Raw genomic sequence first — 23,593 nt, forward strand, 5'->3', positions numbered from 1 at the left:
GGGAGAGGTTGGCCAGGATGAAGCATGACATGATTAGTGTGTGAGGCTTCCTCCTCTTCCGAGAGAATTTTCCTTTTTCATGTGACCTGACAAGATCATTATATTACCCAAGTAGTGGGTGTGTAGAATTAGGTAGTTTGTTTGCGATCGTACCATTTTGTGGTGCTATGGAGCATGGGCATTCCCATGCATCCATCCATGATTTTTGTGCATTCCCACTAGCTAATAAACCTGAGAATGAGCCAAAACACTACACCTTCCCCAATGAGGCTTAAAGAGAAGAGGTATCTTTATTTCTCCTCACTATTTCCTCTTTTCACATGTTCATTCTGCAGCACACATAAAAATAGGAAAATACCTCTATGGATTTTTTTGTGTAGTAAGGTGTCCCTTCCTGCCCAAAAACAATCCTTACAGTAACACGGGCACCCTTTCACTATAGGGCATGCACTAGTGCTAGAGTGCACACAGTGTGCCAGCGCAAGGAGGGAGCAGAAATGCTTGGCATATTTGTAAATATGGAGCATTTCTGCTCTCTCCTTTTCACACAACGGGGAGCAGAGCTGCAACTTTCCTTGTTGGCATAACTTGCGTGAAAGCTTAGTAAATATGCCTCCAGATACATAATGTGAACTACTTTTAATACTACTTACCGTAATTAAGGGGTAGATTTACTTAGGTTTCATGCAATGTAGGGCAGCGAGCAAAACTCCTGTGCTACATTGCTTGAAATGGAGAGAGCATAAATGCTCCATATCTATTGAGACCTGGAACAGTTATGCTCCCTCCTAGCGCTGGTGCACTGTGTGCAGCTTAACTCCAACGCTTGCCCACTTGCGCTCTGCTGCAAGGGTGCCTGTGTTATGTGCTGAATTGTTTTTGTGCAGAAAGGGACACCTTACTGCACAAAAGCAATCCTTAAAGGCATTTTCCTTTTTCTATGTGTGATGCACGTTGCATCACACATAGAAAAGACAGTAACAATGAGAAATAAGATTATTTCTCGCTGTTACATGTGGGTCTGGGAGGAGTGCCATTTGGCACCATCCCAGGTTTACAGACCTCTCTAATTAACTATTTTATTAACAAGGCCATGCAAGACACCACAAATCATCCCTTGGCTGTTTTTTTTTAATTTCTACAAACGTTTTGCTTTGTGGCTGCACCGAAACATGGCACAGCCATGACGCAAAATGTTAGTAAATCTGCCTCGTAGGAGTTCACGCACAGTCATCATAGTAATCATAATTTAGCTATTGAAGATTGAGTGGGCTTTGTGAGTTTCTTCCTTTTTATCCATTGATGGGACACACTTTAGATTGGGTGATCTCAAGGAGAATGTTGAATTTACCCGCAGTAAAAACATAAGTGATTTTTTGGGAACATTCTGGAACAAGCAAGTTTAATTACAACTTCAGCAAATATTTCGGAAAAGAAAAATAACACATACACTTTATTTAAATATGTGTTTATTTTTAATGTGTTAATCGTGGCCATCTATAGATGTAAAACATCAAGTTGTATTAAATATAATAGGACTTTCACCAGGTCAGGAAATGTCAATACCCTGCTACTTCTTCAGGCATGTCTCTAAATGTATGTCTAAAATGAATTTTCGAGTACATTTTGAAGTTTCAATCTATTGCTACTTTGTACATAGTCCTCATTCCTTTGTTACTACAGAAATAAATTACAGTCACAAGACCTAATGTCAACTCAAGAGAATGATTCAGTTTCTCTGCTACCTGGATGTTCAAGGTCATCAAATGTTAGCATGTCTTCATTTGTTTTCCCATTTTTTAATATATTTTCAACTCATGGTCCTTGGCTTGGAGGGCAGACTTTATTATATTTTAGACCTGGTTGGAGCTGAAATTATCCACCGCATTTCTTTGTCCGCTCACTGATTACAAAAGAGGCCCATCAAGAGAAAATTAGCTGTTCTCCATGGCAAAATGTTTGTGAAGAGACTGGCTTAGTTGCCTACATGGGTGAAAAGGTCCCAATGCAATTTCAATGAAAGTAGCACGGAGCAGTATGCTTATTTTACAAGTTTCCTCTTTCTTTTTGGCACTGTGTATTCCTTGGCGTTTCCACACCTTTATGTCCCAGTATGTGCTGTACGTTTCTAGCCTATCTTTCTCACAAAGGTGTAAGGAACGCATGCTCACACAGACACACCTTCACGTGCATAAACATGTGCTCACATTTTGGGGACATATGCCTTTGCACTACATGACTTGCGTTTGTCTCAGTGGATTATGGGAAATATAAAGTGGCGTTTTTTCAAACCCTCAGGTGAAAAAGAATGTTACTTCTGTGAAGTAGTTTTACAAACAGTTACGTGCCATCCAGAGCAAATTTGGGAAATGTATTTTTAGAACTTGGGGTGGATGTACTAAAGGCAGTTTGCAAACTAGCATGTACAAATGGCACATGGGCTGGTTTGTAAACTGCCCTTCAGTTTGCGATGTAATAGATCTAGTAATTAGTCAGACATGGATACTCCCAGAAGGTTGCAAAACCCTCTGCCTCATTAATATTAAGAAGGCAGGATGCAGCTTTTGGCCCCCACTACCGATGGCTGTGTTTGAGGCCTGCAGTGGATAATAGACGTCCCTGCCTATGTACACCTTTCCTGTTTGAAAACATTGTTCAAAAGCAACCAGTGCCCCTGTAAAAAGGACAGGTGCTCCTTTAATAAATATCTTCAGCACAGAACACATCGGATGAGTCTACTTCCCCCGAGGCCACCAGATATGATTCTCGAAGGTAAAGCTCTCCCAGGGGGAGAGCTACCCCTTTATGAATGGTTTGCCACTCAACTCAGTAGCTGGCTTCTCATTATTGGTTTGCAGTCTCAAACTACTGGCATATACCTTTACAACTCCTATAAAGGAGGAAACGCCTTTTTCACATTCCTTCCTATTTGTGATTCTGAAAGGACTGCAAAATCTTTTATAGCAGTCAGAAAATCTTTTTCAACTCACAAAAAACATTTTTTACAATATAAAAAGGCATTTTGTAAATCACAAGCCCTGTGACTGAAAACATACTATATGCATTTCACAAGCCATCAGCATCTCTAGCTTAGCACTTGCCTGACTCACTTACGCAGTGGAAGTCAATCATAATGTCACTTTTGTGTATTATTTGCTACATAACAGAGTGATTGTTATGTATTGAATGGCTTCCTTTGTCAGCCTATGTACTTTTATTTTTTCCCTTCCTTCATGTTAGTTGGGTCTAATATACAGTTAGACAGTACATTGTGGAAGACTCCTTTCTTTCCTTTTTAAAATTTAAAATACCTTTGTTTTGTTTAATCATGAAAAAAATATTAATTTTACTGGCAAATATATATCTATGTCAATATTATAGTATGAATGTTTTAAAGGTATTATTAAAATTTAAATATAAAACTTGTCATTTTACTTAGTATTTTATTATTCTTTGTTACTGAGAGCATACTCTGACGTGCACTGGGTTATAGCTACTCTTTGCTTGTTTAATCTGCTGCTGCATTAACTACCTAACAGTTTTTGTTCAAACTTTCTTTAATTTGTTATTACTGTGAATTTTCAATGAACCATCATTCCCATCGGTACTCTTTGATACAGCCTGCAGGCTCAGGTGCTTTATTGCAGATTTAATCTGCTGCTACATTTAAGATTCAGCACAACACAATCACCTTTAAGAACAGGTATCTAAATAGCTATCCAAAATCAATGTCTTTAAACCATTAATAGATAAGACCTATTTGATGTGTGTAAAGCATTCTGTTGTCCTAAGACTCTAGATTCACAGTATATGTGACTAAAATCATTTACATAAAATCAGGGCAAAACTGATCTTGGGTTGCTTGTGCTCCATTTCTGGGAGAAGCTGGACTGGCAGTCCGGCCTGTACTTTTTCTATTGGAGCAGGGCCAAGATTGATTTGCATACGACTGGTTCCAAATTGTAGTGACATGGGGCAGATTTAAGAGCCCCTTTCACCATAATAAATCCACATTTTTTGATGCTAGTGTGGCAATATTATGGCAAAATTGCTGCTCCAGATTTACACAGTGGCGCCATGCATTCATGGCCCCACTTTGTAACCCCTTGCCCCACAATATGCCTGTGCCAGGCATAATGTATGCAAGGGAGTGTTCCCCCATGGGGGAGGGGAGGGCAAAATTTGGCACAAAGAAATCTAAAAGATTTGTTTGTGTCATTTTTTGCGCCATTTTTAATGCATGCTCAGAGCAGGCATTAAAAAGGGGCATACCATTGGTTACTATGGACCCCTATGTACTGTTCAGAGTTAGTGCCAAAATCAATAGCATCAAAAATTCTGACTCTATTACCCCCTACCCTGCTCCATGGTGCGCCATATTTTAAATAGGGCGAACACATGGTTGTGGTAGGGGGTGCTAAGGGGGGCAAGGAAAGTGGCGCTGCACTGGATGCAGCACCACTTTTCTTAAATCTGCCTTGTGTGAAGCAAAAGAACAATGGGCTGGAATGCTAATCTGAGTGATTATCATTGATTAGATTAATCACAAGCACCCTTCCAGCAACTTCTGTGTGTCACATATTCCCTCCCTTGCACTTGTCATTGTGCTTCTCGGATGTGGTGATTCAGTCTTTATACCCCCCTGCTCTCACTTCCACTTCCTGTCCACTTGCTCCGAAACAATGAAGTACCTCTCCTTCTTCATCTGCTCCTTGTCTACTCTGTCATTTCGGTCTCATTCTGCATCATGTTTTTTCGTCAGTATGAGGTACGTTAATGTAATGGTGTTGAGCAAAAAGTGTTTTACAAATTAAAAAAAACCTTTCTATTGCAAGGCTTAACCAAATACTACTAACACTTCATCTCCCTTTCTCTAGAAGCAGCCACATCCAAACTGGGACTGTATCGAGGTAACACATAATTTCAAGACTGCGTCAGACAATAGGAGGAGTACGTGCCAAGACCTCGCCAATATAACACAGAATTGTGACATATTAAACATCTGGGCATATCCCCGAGGCCCTGACAGCACTTCAGGATCAATAGCCCACTTAGGAATTAAAGCTGTCAAGATTCATGTTATCCCTTCCAGTTGCCAAGGCAATGGAGCTCCTTGCTATGAGCCTTGTGTTGCAGTCACTCATGCCTGCTTGGCTAGTAATGCTTAACACAGTGGTGCCATGTAGCCTTTGAGGAAGTGCACTTGAATGTCTGTCTTATAATAAAACATAGCTTACACTGCTCGACTGACAAACTACTTACTTAAACTTTTCCAACATGGACTGGCAGAGAGAGAGAGTAGCTTCAAGTCAAAAATGTATAATGCCAATGAAAAAAATGATTTAACTGCATGTGCCAGTAAAATGAAATTCAGAAAGCGGTTTTAGATAGGACAATTTACCATGAGGAGTTAAAAAAATGAAATGAGCATTTTTCAGAATAGCATGTAGGATACTTTAGTACTCCGAGCATACTTTCTGACAAATTCAGTGTTCCCCTTGCGGTCCAGCTTCTTTGCAAGTGTTCACTATGCTTTAAAATATGGATCGTCTACATCATACCTTTGTTCTTAGTGAGAAAGGGAAATACTGATTGATCAAAGACATGTGTGATGCATCGATGGCTACAACATGGCACTATTTCACGTTTGGCTGTTATACTTTTTAAAGGAAAGGCGAAACGTCTGTGATAGCCTAAACATGGATGAACAGCAGGACAGTATTCCATTACTGTTGTAAAATAATGTTCAGATTCCTACATTTCATGTCAGATCCTGTGCTGTCTTCTTACAGTGTCAGGTAGCCTACTATATTTAATTTCCTTTGAGTGAGGGATGGATTGTGAAATGTGTGTCTGCAGCACATGACATGCAAAGGTTCAATTTGCAAAGTGTGTTTTTGCCCTAATTTCAGCCCCTATGCCCTGTGTATGATGCTGCTGGAAGAGTAAGGGGGTTTCTTCACCCTCTGTCTCCATTCTTCTCACATACTTTTAAAGTGAGAGGCGCGGGTAACCCCTTCTCCTGTCTTAAGAAGGAATGGGGAAGACAGCTCTATTTAGGATTATGATTGTGGCAATTTCCAGCACATTACCTCCAACAACTACTCTTACTTTATCTCCCTGGGACCTAATAAAAGTGTAAAAAACATACTGGTGAGGCAGGATAATGATTAGACTGCATTGCACCGTCACAATGCACTTTCTATTTATTTCAGTAAGAGAGTTAGATCGCAGATCAGCAACGATGAAGACTGCTCAAACTTGATTCAATCCACAGAAGCTAAGTTTGAGCTCTGTGGTGCCATGGAACTCACTGGTGGTTTTACATGGCCTACTAATTGTGAGTGTATTGTCCCATTTTTATACAGTCATTTTATGCATTAAGGGGCATATTTATCAAGTAGTTGTGTTGCTCCTGTGCCATGCAAAGGGACACAATAATGTCGCAACTACTATTTTAGATTTATCAGGCCTCGATTGGCTTGCCAAATCTAGAGTAATGCAAAACACAGCAAATCGCTGCCTTGTGTTACTCTCCATTGGGAAGGTATTCCATGGGTGAGGCGAGGGTGTTCCCATGCATCCACCCATAGATTTTGGTGCTTTCCTGGATTTACTATCACTGGTAGATCTGGGAATGCGTCAAAACGCTACGCCTCCCAAGATGAGGCTTAACAAGCAGAAATATCTTTATTTCTCCTTGTTATTTCCTCTTTCTATGTGTGCTGCATTTTGAAGCACACATAGAAAGAGAAACAGCCTCTCAGGATTGTTTTTGTACAGGAAGGTGTCCCTTGCTAAACAAAAACAATCCTGTCTGCAATGCAGGCACTCTTGTACCACGGAGCAATGGTTCGTGCATTGGCACTAGACAGCCAAAAGGATGCAAGGACAAGAAGGAAATGACAGGAATGTGTTGTGTTATGTTAATTGCAGCACATTCCTGCCCCTTTCCTTTCTTGCAATGCAGCAAGGTGGTTTGCTGCTCTGCATGAAAGCTACATAGGTATGTTCCAAGTTGTTTGTGACATTCCTGTGACTAGCATGAAAATAAAGTTAACAAAGATTGTGAATAAGCCAACAACTCATATCTCATTTGCCCATGTTGCGTGGCAGCGTTTAATGTCACCTGTGAGTGAATTAATGTTGTGTGTTGTACACATCCATCTGTAAACTTCACCATCTTATTTCAGAGATAATAAGGTGGTACAGCCTGGTAATATGGCACTGCCAGGAAATTAGAGAAAAGTCAGCCTACACAATTATATTTATTGCCTTGGAAAAAACATGAGGGCATTCTATTCAGAGACAATTGAATAAGAAAACCAATGGGTCTTAAGATATGTGTCACACCTCGTTGAAGAAATAAAAAAGCAACATTGTAGGTGTACAGCAAAATCACAATAGACTCAACAATTCATATTGCATGGTAGTCATTCAGAAAGGAGAGCGGAACCACCACAATCCTACAACTATGGTCTTATACGTCATGACACGGTGAAGATGACCTTAACAGAATGCAAGTGCTTCAGCAGATGACCAAAGTTGATAAAAGTTATCAGCTAAATAATCTGAGATGTAAAAACAGTTATTACATATTCTTAAAAAATGTACAGATATTCTCATTTTAGCTGTTTGTCATTGCTGGCAAGTAACTGTTGTCACAAATAAAAACAAAGAGTAATTTGACTCTGTTTTGAACTTTTCTAAAACATTTGCAGCTTCATGGGTTGAATAAAACAAAGGGACACTTTATACCTCTCCTAATAACAGTAAGGCTTGCCCACTGTCAATGGATCTCTGTTAAAAGCATAGCCTCCAAAACAATGAAAGGAACATTTTGGCATGACAACATTTTTGAGACATTTTCGACGCCCAGTGGAGACGAGCCAGACACTAAAGACTGACTCCCATTGCCCTTGCCCAAACATTATTCTAGGTATTTTCTACATTCCAGCTTCAACTGGCCTGTAAATCCCTACTTTTTGTGTTATATGCTTCACTTTCATCCATGTTCCAAATTGTACAGCCAATTTTCGAATTCACTGATTGATAGCCAATTTTGGTCACATGTTTCCTACATCTTCAATATTTACATTCCTTAGAATCGACACTAGCTTCCAATTCACAGTTGACTTTTTATTTAGGGATAATGAGTTTGGCAAACACTCAGATGGTTATCAACGAGCATACTTGGAACTTGATACATCCAATGTAATTGCTAGCATTGAAGGCTGGGTATTAAAAGATGAAGTATATTATGAATTTTTAATCTGCAAAAACTGCACTGAAGTCAGCTTTTAGCTAATGGGAAAAAGGCTCCCAACTATGATTTTAATTTTGACTTTGCTACAAACTTTTCTAAAACATCTGCAACTTCTTCCTGTTTTAGGCCAATGCCATTGGGCTGCGCAAACCAAAAGGGCATTTTATGACTTTCCTAAATTATAGGTGGGAAGAAAAACAATAGTAATGTTTGCCCACTGTCTATTCATCTCTGTTATCTGGATAACCCCCAAAGCAATTAAAGAAACAAAAACTATAGTTAGATTTGTTTAAAGTTAGCACTGCTTTTGCGTCAAACAGTGACGTAAAGGTGGCGCTAACTTTTCATAAATCAGGTCCAAATCTTTAATATCTGGCTCGTATCCACTGGGTGTCTAAAATGTCTAAAAAATGTTGACATGCCACATAACTTTTCATAACTCAGGAGGTTCTTAGTCCCATCGTCCTTGGTCAAACATCATTCAATATGTGTTCTACATTCCAGGTTGAACTGGCTTGTAAATCCCTACTTTTTGTATTATATGCTTCCCTTTAAAGACTAAGGAGTGGGTTGGCTGTATCAGCCTCAGTGTTCCTGAGAGCGCATAACCTGGCTGTGCCATTATGTCTCTTAAAACATCACATGAAGGGGTGGTTGTTTTCTGCTTAATGTAATAAATATTCTCATTTAAAAGTGGTCACAGTGAAACATGTGATTAAAGTAAACAGATGTACGCAGTGGTTCATGTATGCCACATTTTAGCATTGTTTTAAAAGAATGCTTATGTTAGTATTTTTAAATATTGTTTTTTATAATCATTATATATTTGACTTAAGAGACATAGAGTATGTATTAAACCTAACAAGATAGTACTTAATTAGTTTGGCCAGAGTGAAGGCCCATGTATTTTTTTCTGTGTTCTAACCTTCAATGTGAAGTTTGGTTTTTGAATGTTTTTTTAAAGCTGCAAGTGTCAGGATCTGAGACCGAATTAATAGGGAACTCATTTTTCGGGATGAAATGAGGAATGCTTATCGAGGGCATGATGAATAATATGGGCTGGCAGCTGTAACTCTTGTGAAATTCCAAAGGGCAAGGGCGTGCTAAGGTCAACACAGAAACTTCAAAAGGCTCAGTTGTCAATTAGCAACTCATGATTTGTGAAAAGTATTTGCCTATGAGATCACCCTTGGAAGAATCAAGATTTAAGTGTGGTTTAGTTAGCAGAAAGCTTCAGATTCCCTCTGCCTTTAGCTGAGAGTGGACCTTATTTAGATACCTCTCTTGGAATCTATCAAATGGTTAGGCAGGACAACTTTGACTGTTTTCTGCATTATCGCTGTTGAATTAGTGGTTTTCACATGTCAGTGAAATTTCATATAGTACGATGTTTTGATTCTACTTTGGTTATTCTGTACATTTATACTATGATTTTCAGACTCATATGTGTAAGTTTGATTTTGAGTCTAACTAAAGCCATTTGAACTCTATGATGGTCTCTGGAATTGAACGTGCGACTATTGAGTTACACAGTAATTTATTTGAATAATTTTATGCATTGTCTCCTCACCCTTCGGAACAGAGAAGAAAAATGTATTGGACCCCGGAAATAGAAATAGGGCCCAGTGCTGGATCAGATGGTAGAAGAGTACAGTTCTCTTTCCGAAGTGATGCGAACTGCATTAGGCTCTAGAATAGTTAGCCACCAGGGTCCAATTTAGAGGCTCGTATCCAGACTTGGAAGATCAGTAGCATCGTGGTGATTCAGAGGAGAGTTGTATTGGTGGCAGATGAGTGAGTATTAATAGGGTTGCAGATTGTAGCAATTGCATTTAGTTTACAGTGATTGTGTGAATATGTGGTGTCTTGCGGAAATGTTTTGCATGTTGTGTGAGTGTAATGATTTATAAAGAGGTTGAAGAGGTTATCAAGTCCGATGTGGACTAAGATCCAGGGATAGTTTAAAAGGTGTAGAAGACGCCATATTTTATTATCTGCTCAGAGGTTGTGTTGTTGTGAGATGTTGTCAATGGCATAGTTAAGATAAGGACTTACTTTGTGTGAATGTGAGGCTATTGGTATAGTGGATCTTAATGTGCGGAGTGAAGCTATACTGGTCTTGATGATGCCCTGTGAGTTGAAGTTTCATCAGAAGTGACTGCAAACTTTCCTCTATGTTTAAAACTATTCATTTTAGTGAAGCAGACAAAGATTTTGTATTTTGTGGGTGGGTGTGTTATTGCAGAGCGAGAGTGTGTGCAGATTGTAAAGGAGGGGGACTTCTGTGAGGAGCGAGGTTTACATCACAGTGTACTGCGCTGGTATAGATCGGTGACTATGGTATCACTCTGCTATTGGTGGACAACATCATATGGTGCCATGCTGTGATAAGTGGTTACATTGAAGCAAGGAATTGTGGATACAACATTGTTTTAATTGAATTGATGTCTTGTGAAAATTGTTGAAAAATGAAACGTTTTAAAGTTGTGGGAGACCTGTTCAGAGGTGACATTCAAAATCCTAGTAGAGAGGGTGAAACAGCCCCTCATGAAGGTACTCCTGGTCACTATATGGCAATTAATGTATGGCTTCACACAAGACTTTGGCTTGGTCAGTGGTACAAGATCACATTGAGATTCCCACGATACGGCACATTTAATGTGAGAATTATTGAAAATTTGAGGAGACTGCTGTTGGAAACTAAGCCACCTCCTGGACCTGCACAAAATGAAGCCTTTAATGCTTGGGAACATGCTGCCCATGCAAGGGAAAGGGAGAGATACCTAGGTAGAGCGAAGAAAGCTAAGCGTTCTTATGCAGATGCTAGATGGGATGCTGAGCAGAAAAGATGGAGAACGGGTATGATAGAATGGGTTAAGCTGTATCTTGCTTTGACCACAGATTTGAGTGAGGGAGAAAGGCAACAAAAGACAATTAGAAAACAAAAAAGAGCAGGAGCAAAAAGAGCATGATGACATGAGCATAGATGGTGACTAAAGTTTTGGAGATAGTCTTTTGGATGTGTTATTAGCTGAACATCCACCCCAGTACAATAAAGCTAGAGGTGAGCGTGGGAGCAATGGTATTGGAGGCAGTGGCATAGTTACTTTCCCTACTGCCCCGGATAGGAAGGCTCTTAGTCCTGTGAGACCTATTCATATTAGCGTGCCTTGCAAACAAAGAAGTGAGGGCCTGAGAGCGTGTGCCCCAGTTGATCCCACCATGAGTACTGTTGATGTTCTCACAGTACCAGTTACTACTGGCCCAGTAGTTCCCATATAGGAACCAGTAGGCTCTGAGAGAAACATGTACAATGTGGCAGTAACCAATAGTATTGCAGGATCAACAAATGCTCCAAATAATTCAGCTACAAGGGAATTTGTTCCTTTGATTTCTACACATACAAGCACTCCATATGCAGCGAGTGCATATCCAACTTTAAATGTCAGGATGCACTTTGATGGGCTCCTGTATAGGAACAGCCTTTGAATTTGGGGAACGGTGCTCAGGGAAGCGATTCCACTCCTAAGATTCCTGTAGTAACTCGATCTATTATACAAATAGGTAAAAAAATGGAATGGAAGTACTCCATTTAAAGAGAGCATGAGTACAGAAGTGTTTCAGGGAACAGTTTCATAGACACCAAGAGAAATAACTCTGGATGTAGTGAAGTTGACAGTAGAACTAGACGCAATGGCCTAGAACAATTGGAGACTTACTAAGAGGATGATCTTGCATCTATGTGTAGAGACATCACTAAGCGAAAGGGTCAAGTTCATGATAAATTGGCAGAATTGGCTCAGTATGAGGATGACTTAAATAAAAATAAGGCTCTGCAAAAGAGCTATTGAGGGAGCTTTAGTGAACAGGGCATTTCTGATATGAGAACTCCAGAGAGGAAAACTCTGATTAAAGAATTAACCCAGAATATTAGGAAATGAAGTGAATTAGATATATGGGAGACTAAATGGGTGAGAAAGAAGGAGGTAAAGAAACCTTCAGGTGAACCATCTCCGGTTGGAACAGAGAGAGGTGTTGCAACCTTCCCTTTGAGAGAAGTGCGTGGTGGGGGTTATGTGCATGTGCCATGGAGCAGGAGTGATCTTGAATCATGCACCAATCAATTCCCAAAATTACAAGAGAAGTCAGTGAAATGGTATCAACAGGTGTTGTGGATTGATCTGAATATGATGGTTGACCTTGTTGCTCCGAGTGACCTGTGAAGGGAATGTAAGATAGCTGTTCGATGGCCTGAGGTGGAATTGACTAGAAATACATTGACAAAGGGTCCTTCACCATTGATCAGGAGGTCAAGACATTCCTGAAAGGTAAAGTGCCTCCTCAGGATGCTCATTGGGTTAAAACTGACAGAACGACTCAAAAACCTAAGAAGTCGATCCATGCTTACTATGAGAGGTTGTTGCAGGCATTCAAACAATACAGTGGTATGGAAATGTTAGAGGAAAAGGATATGGAACATTTTGTGTCAAGGTTTGTAACAAGATTGAGGCCATAAATCAGCATGTTGATCCAGCAACATTTGATCTGTTGGTAGAATAAGTCTAATGATGAAATTTTGCATTGCACAAAATACTGCCATGATGAGATAGAGATGAAGCAGAAAAAACGTAGGGAAAAACTGATGGTCACTCAAATGAAAGCAGCTTAAAGAACTAGCCAGACGTTCCTAGATGTAAACAATGTGGGGAGGATGCAAGGTGTATACCAACAACCACAAAATCCAATGGTTGAGGAATCCCTATAGATCTGGGTACAGGGATGGATGTAAATAGTCTAAAAAGATCAACTCTGTGTCACATCTGTAATAGAGTGGGACATTGAAAGCAGGAATGTCGTTTAAATCCATCTAATCAGGTCCAGAACGCTGGATTTGTACCTTCTTAGAATAATAATTCCAGTCAGATGCAGGGTGTGCAAAGACCCAGAAGTCAACATTTTTAGATGTCCCATTCTCCAATAATGTAAGTCCCTCAGCCTCCGATGCCACAGCAAAATGCTGTTGGGTCATGTCAGAATATGAATCAGGGTTTGAGAATGAATATGAATCTGAAGCAGGATAATAATACATTTCAACAATTTACCCTGTTCAGTTTGAATAAGGGGAATGGCTCCGATCAGTCAGCCTGATGGTGCCCCAGGGGGAGGAAGACTGTGTACTTGATGCAGCTTTAGATTTGGACCAGAGGGGACCATTTATAGACAGTGAAGTTAGATGGCCATCCTGTGGTATTCTTGGTCGATGCTGGTGCCACCCATTCTACTTTGAGAACAGCAGAAGTCTCAAACCTAACTCTCTTGGGAAAAACAATCCAAGTTGTTGGTGTAGAGAATAAACAAATGACTGCCCCCAGATTTGAGAGAAACTATCAAACATGAGATGTGGGATTTCATAGGGAAGGATATCAGCATGATTAAAGATCTAGACCCTGTCTGGATTTCTGTTAAGCCTAATGTTCAACTCCTATGATTGAATCCCTGCTACAGCAGTGAATTTTGAAGGAGATAATGTGAAGTCTTTGTAACTCAAACTGGCAAATATAGGATGGTACAGGACCTGAGGAAAATAAATAAATTTTTTGTTCCTTGTTGCCCCATGGTACCAAATCCAGCGGTAATACTGTTGCAGATTCTATGTGAGGTTGAGTGATTCACTGTCATTGATCTGTGTTAGGCCTTCCTTTCAATACCGTTGCATGAGGACAGTCTATACCTTTTTGCATTCCGGCTTGGAAACAGGATCTTAAAGTGGTGTTGTGTCCCACAAGGGTATACTGAATGTCCATCTATTTATAATCAGATGTTATAGAAAATGTTGAATTTTTAGCTATGCCTTGCCGCTCAGTCTTGATTTAATACATCAACGACCTAATGGTGGCATTGAATAACCAAGAAGCTTATAAACAAGACATTGTTGGCTGTAGAACCACCTGGCTGAGAATAGACAAAAGATGTCACCAGGAAAGTTACAATATTGTCAAAAAGAAGTACAAAGCCTTTGACACCACATTGAAAAGGGAGTGAGGGAAGTGTCACAAAAAATAATTTCAGCCATACTGAAAATGATTCTGCCAGCTACACAGAAGGGAAATCAGGATGTTTCTGGGAATGGTGGGCCACCGTAGACAGTGGATACCCAACTTTTCCCTGATGGCCAAACCTTTACAGAGGCTGACACACAAGATTGTGTCCGATCTGGTACCATGGGGTAACAACTGTCTTATCGCATTTCTAGAGCCGAGAGAATGTCTCTGTCATGCCCTGGGTTCGGGGATGCTAGATTATAATACATATTTTACACTTTTCTGCAGTGAGAGGGAGGATTGAATTGATTGGTCTTACTAGAGCAAGTTGTGTTTCCAAACAATCTTTTCCAGTAGTCAGTAAGGCTTTGCCATTGATCCTGACTTTGGAAAACTGTGGTCTCGGCAATGCTTTATGGTGTCTTCTGGATCTCTGATCTGGGCAAACAAGTGAGAGACCTCCTCGATGCACTACAATTGCCCGAGCAGATTGCAGGGGTTAAGTGCCCTGCACATCGTTCTGGAAATGATTATGTGTCTTTGGGCGATAGGTACGCTGACGAGGTCGCAAAATACTGTGCACATAATGTACATTCAATGGTGAATTCACAATTGAAGGAATGGATGAGACTAACTTTAACCTCTTGTTAACAACAGTTGATACATGGGATGAAGTGAAGAGGCTTCAGGGGGAAGTGTCAGAGGAGGAACAACAAAGTTGGGTCAGAGAAGGTTGTGTCAAGAGAGATTGTGACATTTGGGTTTCAATGGATGGATGACCGGCGTTGCCCAAAAGTCTGTTATCCCCTATGGCTAGACATTTCTACGGTCCAGCTCATTTTGGAAGGGACGCCACAGTGAGATTGTTTAGACAGACTTGGTTCAATCCTAAATGCAGGTTGATGGCTTAAGCGTTGTGTCATAGATGTATTGTGTGTCAACAGAACAATGTTGGGAAAAGAACTGCAGTTTCACTGGGTCATTTATGAAGGTTTGGAGGACCTTTTAACAGGATACAAATGGATTTCATTGAGATGCCCGTGTGCGATGGATTGAGATGTGTTTTGTTTGTAGTGTGTGTCTTTTCCAATTGGGTGAAGGCTGACCCAACCAATCAAAATGATAGTCTTTCTGTAGCTAAACTGTTAATGAGGGAACTCATTCTAAGGATTGGTATCCCAACCTCTTTGGAATCAGATCAAGGAACTCATGTCAACAATGAGGTCCTGAAATTGTGGTGCGCAGCTTTGTAACTGGAGCAGCAATTACACTGCCGTTATAGATCTGAGGCTCCGGGTCTTGTGGAACAGGTGAATAGCATGCTGAAATCCAAACTGGCAAAAGTGTGTGCTTCATTGTCATTGAAATGGCCTGATGCTCTGACTCTTGTGTTAATGAGGCTGTGGAGTGTAACTGATCGAAAGACTGGACTGTTCCCCCATGAGATCATAAAAGGGAGGACGATGAGACTGCCAGCGATTCCTGCAAATGTACTTGTGAATATTACTGATGATATGGTCCTAGACTATTCAGAAGGACTAGCTGATGTGGTGTGTTCTGTGTCTCATCAGGTTGGAGAAGTCACACCACTTCCACATCAAGAACAATTCCATGACATTATTCCTGGCAATTGGGTCTTGGTGAAAAACATGTCAGAAAGATGTGTTTAGAACCTCGCTGGTGTGGGCTTTACCAGGTGATTCTAGTGACAACACCTGCTGTAAAGTGTGGCGGTCTCCCCAACTGAATACACGCTTCCCACACTTGCAGAGTTGAGTGTCCCCTTGACACAAGAGCATCTGTTCCAGAAGAGCCAGTGGTGTGAGAAAGACAACAAGTGCAGGACAGACAAGCTGGTGGGGAGCAAACTGAGCCAAATACATCACTTGATCAGTCTGAAGGGGGTCTTGAACAAATCACATCTGAGAAAATGGAGACATTCAAACCTTGCCCTGTGGTGAATGAGTCAGATTCAGAATCAGACCCCGAAGAAGGAACTAGTGCTGTAAGAAAGCGAGTAGAAGCTGGAAACTATTAGCCCAAAAGGAAGGAAAGAGGGAAGGTGAATTTGCCTAAATAACATGGGCCTCCAACGATTGCTGAAGAAACTGAAAGTTCCGATCTGAGTGAAAGTGATGATGGAGGTGTGGCATTAAGAAGATCGAACCAAAAAAGAGTGCCTAGTCATAGGTATTCTTTGCAAGAGTTGACTTACTTTGCAAATGACACAAACAAAAATAGAGTTCTGGAAATGTTGTAACAAACATATTGATTTGGCTGAACCTCCATGAACTGAACATTGTGGTTGAGTTGTATTTTGAAGTTTCACTGCCCTCAATGAACTTGGTTTCTGTAAATATTAAATACATTTTTATTGCTTGGAAAAGAGAATTTGGAAGATCCCCCATGCCCCAGTAGAAGACGAAAGAGGGTTGTCATTTAGAAGAACACAGAGTAGAATTAGGGAAGTCTCACAAAGGTTTATACATTACTGCTTATTGAACTTTGAACTCTGTTCCTGGTCTCATTGGTGAAATTAACGAAGATATATTTTGCTGCTGCAGTATTTACTTTGATGATAGATTCAGATTCTAAAGAAGTAATGGAGTCAAATAAGAAAAATGCAAGTAGATAGATAATAGGTGTCTTATTGCTTATTTCTTTTGCAGTATTAATAATGTTGCTAATATGAGCATTTTCATCTACATATTCCGAAGAGATGTTGTTTCTTAGAGTTTCCCCACAAGTTCTTAAATACAAGGATAATAATGTTTATGTGTTAGATGATAATGCATTACACTTAGATCAGTCTAGAGGAGATTATTCAGATGATGTATATTTTAAGCTGCTGTACGAGAAAGTAAATATAATGGATGCTAGGGACTGCTATGTCTGTATGCAGTTACCTGCTTCTGTCAGAAGGCATCATATAGCATCACATCCCACTGACATATAGTATTTCTTATAGTTTGCTACTAAATATGCTTTACAATGAGGGACGTTTTCAGTATTATTTTTCGAATTATGACTTAGTGTTGCCAGAAGTTCCATTGTTTAACCACCTGAATATTAACCTGTATTTTAAAGTTGTAGAGATTGCAGGAAAATATTTTGTATCATTAAAACCTTTAGACACTGTATATGCAAATAGACACAAACTAACCTGTTCAGTGACTGAAATAGAAAAGACATTTTTGAATTTGGTGGAAGACCGAAGAAAGGAATAAGAAACTAAATCCAAAACAGATAAAGATCTTGCAACGTAACACAGATGGAAGAAGAAAGAAATAGAACACCAAGTGCAAGGGAATTTACCAGTTTAACTTTAAACTGGCATAAAAATAGAAATTGTATATAGACAAGGGAAAGTGCATATATTTTGATCTGAACTACATAGATCTGTTGCTCTTAGGGAAGAGTGATTGTGAGCATGTTTTTGATGTCAGAGGAAAGAGTGAATTATTTTGGATGGAAAGGATCATTTGATTCCTGGAGTGTATTTTATTTGTGGACAGTATGCATATTTTGGGTTGACAAATGGATGGCATGGTATGTGTTATTTAGCAGTAGTATTTCCAAAGATCTATCATGTGGAGCATCTTGAAGACTCTGTGTGGAAGATGAAACCCAGAACTAGACGAGGAGCTAGAGCAGCAGAAATAGTAAGAGATCTTTTAGGTTACTAGCACAGCAAATGTGTTATTGTTAGTAAGCACTGGGATGGTTGCAATAAGATTAATGGTTTTACAAAATAAGCTTGCTCTTGATGTGTTGCTTGGAAAAGAGGGTCAAGTCTGTCAGAAGATGAAGGTTCAACAATGTTGTACCTTTATTCTGGATAAAAGTAAGGATTTGGAGAAGTATATCTGGAACATTTCGGGGTGGATGAAGGATTTCAAGGAGTTAGAAGTGACTGGTGCATGGGAAATAATTGGAGATGGATTTTCTGCTATAGGCAAGTAGTTTGGGAATCTGGGAAGTGGAACTGTAGTTTTTGTGTTGAGAACATTGTTGACTACTTCAATGGTAGGAATACTTTTGTTGGTTGGATACACAATTTTTCAGAGAAGGAAGATCCAGAGAGGTTAGAAGAGAAAGAGAGCAGAAGTTGAATTGGAAGATAGTTATAAATATTATGATGATATGAAGCATTTGGAGGAATCAAAGTGAAAACTGTTTAAAACAGCCAGGTTTTAGAGAGTCTCATTCAAGACTGAAAGGGATTTGGAGGGTTAAGAGCACGCAACCTGGCTGTGCCATTACGTCTCTTAAAACATGAAAGGAAGAGGTGGTTGTTTTCTGTTCAAGGTAAGAAATGTTTTCATTTAGATGAGGAGCACAGTGAAACATGCGAGTAAAGCACACAGATGAATGCAGTATTTCATGTATGCCATATTTTATCATCATTTTGAAAGAATGTTTACGTTACAGTGTTTTAGAAAAAATATTCTTTATAATCATTATATATTTGACATAAGAGATGTATAGAATTTATTTAAACTGACATATTCATGCTTAATTAGTTTGACCAGAGTGAAGGCCCATATATTTTTTCCTGTGTTCTAACCTTCAATGTGAAGCTTGTTTTCTGAATGTTTTTCTAAAGCTGCAGGTGTCAGGATCTGAGACCAAGTTAATAGGGAGCTCATTGTTTGGGATGATTGAAAAAGCCCGGGGTAATGCTTATCGAACTTGTAAGGCATATCCTGGGCTGGCAGCTGTAACGTTTGTGAAATTCCAAAATGTGAGGATGCACCAAGCTCGACGCAGATACTTAAAAAGGCTAAAGTGTCAGTTAGCAACTTTTGATTTGTGATTATGTTTTTTAACTGGGAAAGGTATTTGCTTTCAAGATCACCCTTGGAATGATCAAGGTTTAAGTGTGGTTTAGTTAGCAGAAAGCTTCAGATTTCCTCTGCCTTTAGCTGAGAGTGGACCTTACTTAGAAACCTCTCTTGAACTCTAGTTTCTATGTGGTTTCATGCTGCCATACCTCTCTTGATGGAAACTTCTTCAGAAGTTCTGTTGTGCTTCTGTTTCCTAAACCTATAGAATATTAGCATAATTAGGATTTAGGGTCAAATGGTTAGGCAAGAAAACTTGGAATAAAACTTAGTGCATCGATTGTTTTTGTTTTCTGCATTATCGCTATCGAATTACTGGTCTTTTACATGTTAATTAAATTTCATATAATGCGATGTTTTGTTTATTCTGTACATGTGTACTACGATTTTGGGACTCATATATGTAAGTTTGACTTTGAGTCTAAATAAAGCCCTTTAAACTATAAGTTGGTCTTTGGAACTGAATGTGTGATCATCGAGTTACACTGGAATTAATTTGAATACTTTAATGGATTGTCTCCTCACCAACTGTAACAGGAAAAAAAATGATTTGGACCTTGGAATTTAGAAATAGGGCCCAGTGCTGGATCATTCCTCAGCCTCACCATCAACCTCAAATCAATAGCCAAATAATTTTCTTGACATGCCAAATTGTAGATGAGAGTTGTGATTGGAAGGGATACATTCTGAGATAAGCTTACAGGGTCCACGAGGCTACGTCCACCAAACTCATTTCACTTATGCACATGAAACAATCATTGGCACCATCACTTGTACAGTTTTGGATCACAGATATGTCCCTAAAGTAACACAATGCTATTTAAAGTACAGCCTCTGTGATTTCCATGCAGCATGTTATTGATGCGTGGATGCCACAGCATGGGTTAGGTTTTGTGCTGACCATAAGTATGATTCTTCAATTTGTATATATTTAAGCAAGAATATGGGCACCACAGTGTAAATAAAGCTTTAGTCTTTCATCATGATTAGTCAATGGGTCTAAATTATAACCAGGGACATCGTTACAGGATAGCTATTGTTGCTATTGCTTTGTGTCATCAGGTCTACTATTTATCTATAAACTCTCAATTGTGGAGAACGGCGTGAAAAATATTGGTTCATTCAATTGATTTACTAGGAGAGAAACTGCATGAAACACCCAGAAATGCATTTCAGCAAATTACATGTCACTTTCAGATGCCATGGCTCTTCTAGCCAGTTTATGAAATCACACACATTTATGTTCCAAAATGTACAGCCAATTCTCGAATTCACTGATTGATAGCAATGTTTTGGTCACATGTGTCATATATCTTCATTATTTACATTCCCTAGAATCTGGTGTTAGTTTCCAATCCACAGTGTAGCTTTTTATTTAGGGATAATACTTGTCTTGAGTTTGGCAAAAACACTGAGATGGTTAACAACGAGCATAATTGGAACTTGGTACATCCAATGGTATTGCTAGCATTGAAGGCAGGGCATTAAAAGATAACGTAGATAATTTTTTTTTTAAATCAGCTTTTAGCTAATGGGAAGCTTTCTCTTTGTACCCCGGACCCTTAGATAAACATTGTATAAAAAGTCTCTCAACTTTGACACTAGCCTTGTCCAACTTCTAATATATTAGGTTTTATGACTGTCCGCTCATGGGATTATAAAGACAAACTGTTTTCCTGGAAAATTGGCAAAGATGACAAAAGTACTTATTGTGATCTCTGTGTAGGATGTGCAGTCTTCAAAAGAAGAAATCAAGTCCACAGCTGCGGTCTGCCGTTAGAGTGTGCCTATGTATCTTTCCTCATCTGTAAGCATTAAATTGGAAGGTCTACATTTTCTGCTTGTATCAGTCTAATACAGCAGATGATGGAGGATGAACACAGCAATTTGGTCGTCTAAAGTTCTGAAACAGAGACTGGAACATGTTGTTCTGCCTTCCTTTCAGCTTTTTACTCGAAGTGTCGGAGGAAACAGACTTGCGGTTCTGCTTCATCTGAGCTCTAATCATTTTCTCATGCTCACGAATTTGTCTGGTCAAGTGGTTCTGGATTGCAATGCCTAAAGCCTCTGGGTCCATGGAAGCGCCGTAAACCTCCCATGTCATGCCCTGCTCATCCCACACTACGTCCTTCACACTCTTTGTTTCCTTTCCTTTCTCCTCCACTTTGGTGGAGGACTGCTTCTTCCCGAGATGCAATTTACCCTGCTGCTCTGGAGTAGCAGAGCCTGCAAGTCTCTGTTCCTTCTTCTCCTCCCGGGCCTTCTTAAGTCGAGGAGTGTGGGGGGAGGAAGTATGGCTGAAATCAGAGGCTGCTCTAGACTGGAGGCTCAAACTGTTGGATCTTTTTGCTTGTTCATTCTCCTCTTGGAGTTTATCTTGCTCCTTTTTGATGAAGACCTGGAGAAATTCCTCCACTTGGCCACCGGTTGCTCCAATATTGCTGGTTATGTCTCCGTCAAAATTCAGAAATGCTGGCTTATCTTCCTTCTTTGGCTTTATGATGTCAGTGGTGATGATAGCTTGGGTGTTTCCCATTTCATTTGTGATTTTAAAGTGGAATGGCCTTCTTTCTTCATCGCCATCAGCAGCTGACTGTTCATAGTCCTTGGCACGGTTGCCACGTAACTGGTTACTTTCTGCAACACCGAGAAGGTGGTGACTGGGTCTCTTGTTCATTTCTTGGCCTGTCATGAACTGGGGTGGCTGAGCATTGATTTCGAGTGGTCTTTGAGGTTGTTTGTTCTGGTTATTGGCTTCAATGTTAATTTGATAGGCAGGCTTCACATTATGCAAGGTAGGGGCTACTAATGGATGCTGAGGTAACCCTTGGCTTTGTCTGGCTGCGTTCATTGCTTGTGCTTCGGACTCACCTTTAAACATCCCTGCAGGATAGCCAGATGTGTCTGGGCCTTGATAGGCAACCTTTGTAAGGTTTGGAGAGATTTTGCAGGAGGCATCGGAGGACATTCCAGGTCTCCCGTGCAGTCTGAGATATGCAGGATTTAGTACCTCCATTGCAGTAGCCCTAAATCGTACTTTTGGTGTTATTACCGGATTTCGGGTCATATCTTTGTGCAAAGACATAGGAAAAGCATTACCATGCTGTGGAAGGCCTGGCCGAGGGTTCCCCCGATAAATGATGCACACCTTGTCTTCCCGGTCTTTTAGTTGAAATTGATTTTCTCTTAAATATGCAGCAAGTATGCTTGGGCTGGTGGAGACCGATTTACTCTCTACGTGGGCAACAGCTTGGACCTCAGCATCATGACTACTGCAGCTATGTGTCATGGTTCCCATATTTTTGTACTTAGAGTCTGTTTGTATGTCTGGTTCTGGTGTCTCCTGTAGTGCATGTTGAGACATCTGGGTGTCAGATGTGCATGTCCGTGGAGAAGATTCCTGACTAATTGAAGAAATATGGCAAGAGACGGTATCGGTTTCATCTTTTGGCCCTGTTTGTAAATTAGTATGACAATTGCCTTTCAGTTGATTTACAGCTTGATGCTTATTAAGTTCACAATCTCCTATAGACGTAGCTGACTGTGGATAATCTGGGATTGAAGTATCCTTCCCAGATAACTTTTCAGTCTGCCCTACTTGCAGAACATTTGACTGAGATACAGACGTATGAGGTTCGTCATCCTTACGAGTGCTCTCTGCTTTATGAAGTGAGGTATCTGCTGATAAATTGATGGCTGTCCTGCAGCTGTTTGCTAAAGAATTGTCAGCTTGTGGTGGTGAGTTAGGATGAGGCTTGTTGCTTTGCTGATTTGGCATGGCAGTATTGGTGCTTGCTTGGCTATCTGTCAAGTGCCCCACTGTTCTATCAGAAGACAGCACATGTTCTTCAAGGATACATTGTTGCAGTGGCCCGCAAGCACTGATGGACCCAGTGACAGCCTGGAATTCTTTTTCTGCAGGGCTAGCTGGACAAGGTGTGACTGTTTGATCGAGATCATGTTTACTCATGTCACATGTCTGCTGACTCATGGGTGTTTCAATGGATGTACAGTTAAGGTCAAAAGATCCAGATGGTGTAGGCTTGGAGTCCGGGATAGGAACTCCATTGGCATTCTTTTCTGACTTACGTTCATGATCTTTTGAATGTGGGTCTATTAAGCAATCCTTCTCTTCAATTATGTCTTCTACTGAAGTTCTGGCAGATTCCTGAGGATCAGGTACAGTCCCCATGGAATCTCTTTGCACAGCAGCTTTAAGTCAGCTTCTTTCAGTGCAGGACTCCGTTCACAGCATCACCATTAGCGCTAAGCAGAATGATGTCCACAAAATCTGCCTGCAAATGAAAAAAAAGTGAAATCACTAAGTATACTCACATTTGGATGAAGAAAATGTCTCATGAATTAATAACAGACTTGGAAAATATCTTGAATTCCCTCCCCCCCTTATATTAGCATTATATTTTCAAACTTGTGTTCAAATA

General features: G+C 40.1%; 1 protein-coding gene across 1 annotated transcript in view; it reads right to left on the reverse strand.

Annotated features, from left to right (window-relative positions):
• Positions 1-1,471: 1,471 nt before the first annotated feature.
• GPRIN3 (GPRIN family member 3) overlaps positions 1,472-23,593 on the reverse strand; it is a 395,358-nt gene continuing 373,236 nt past the window's right edge. The window contains exon 3 of the mRNA XM_069230267.1: positions 1,472-23,446. Coding sequence (XP_069086368.1) covers positions 20,998-23,343 — 2,346 coding nt within the window. The 5' untranslated portion in view covers positions 23,344-23,446 and the 3' untranslated portion in view covers positions 1,472-20,997. The remainder of the gene's footprint in view (positions 23,447-23,593) is intronic.

This window comes from Pleurodeles waltl, chromosome 1_1, assembly GCF_031143425.1.
Source record: "Pleurodeles waltl isolate 20211129_DDA chromosome 1_1, aPleWal1.hap1.20221129, whole genome shotgun sequence".
Taxonomy (NCBI): domain Eukaryota; kingdom Metazoa; phylum Chordata; class Amphibia; order Caudata; family Salamandridae; genus Pleurodeles; species Pleurodeles waltl.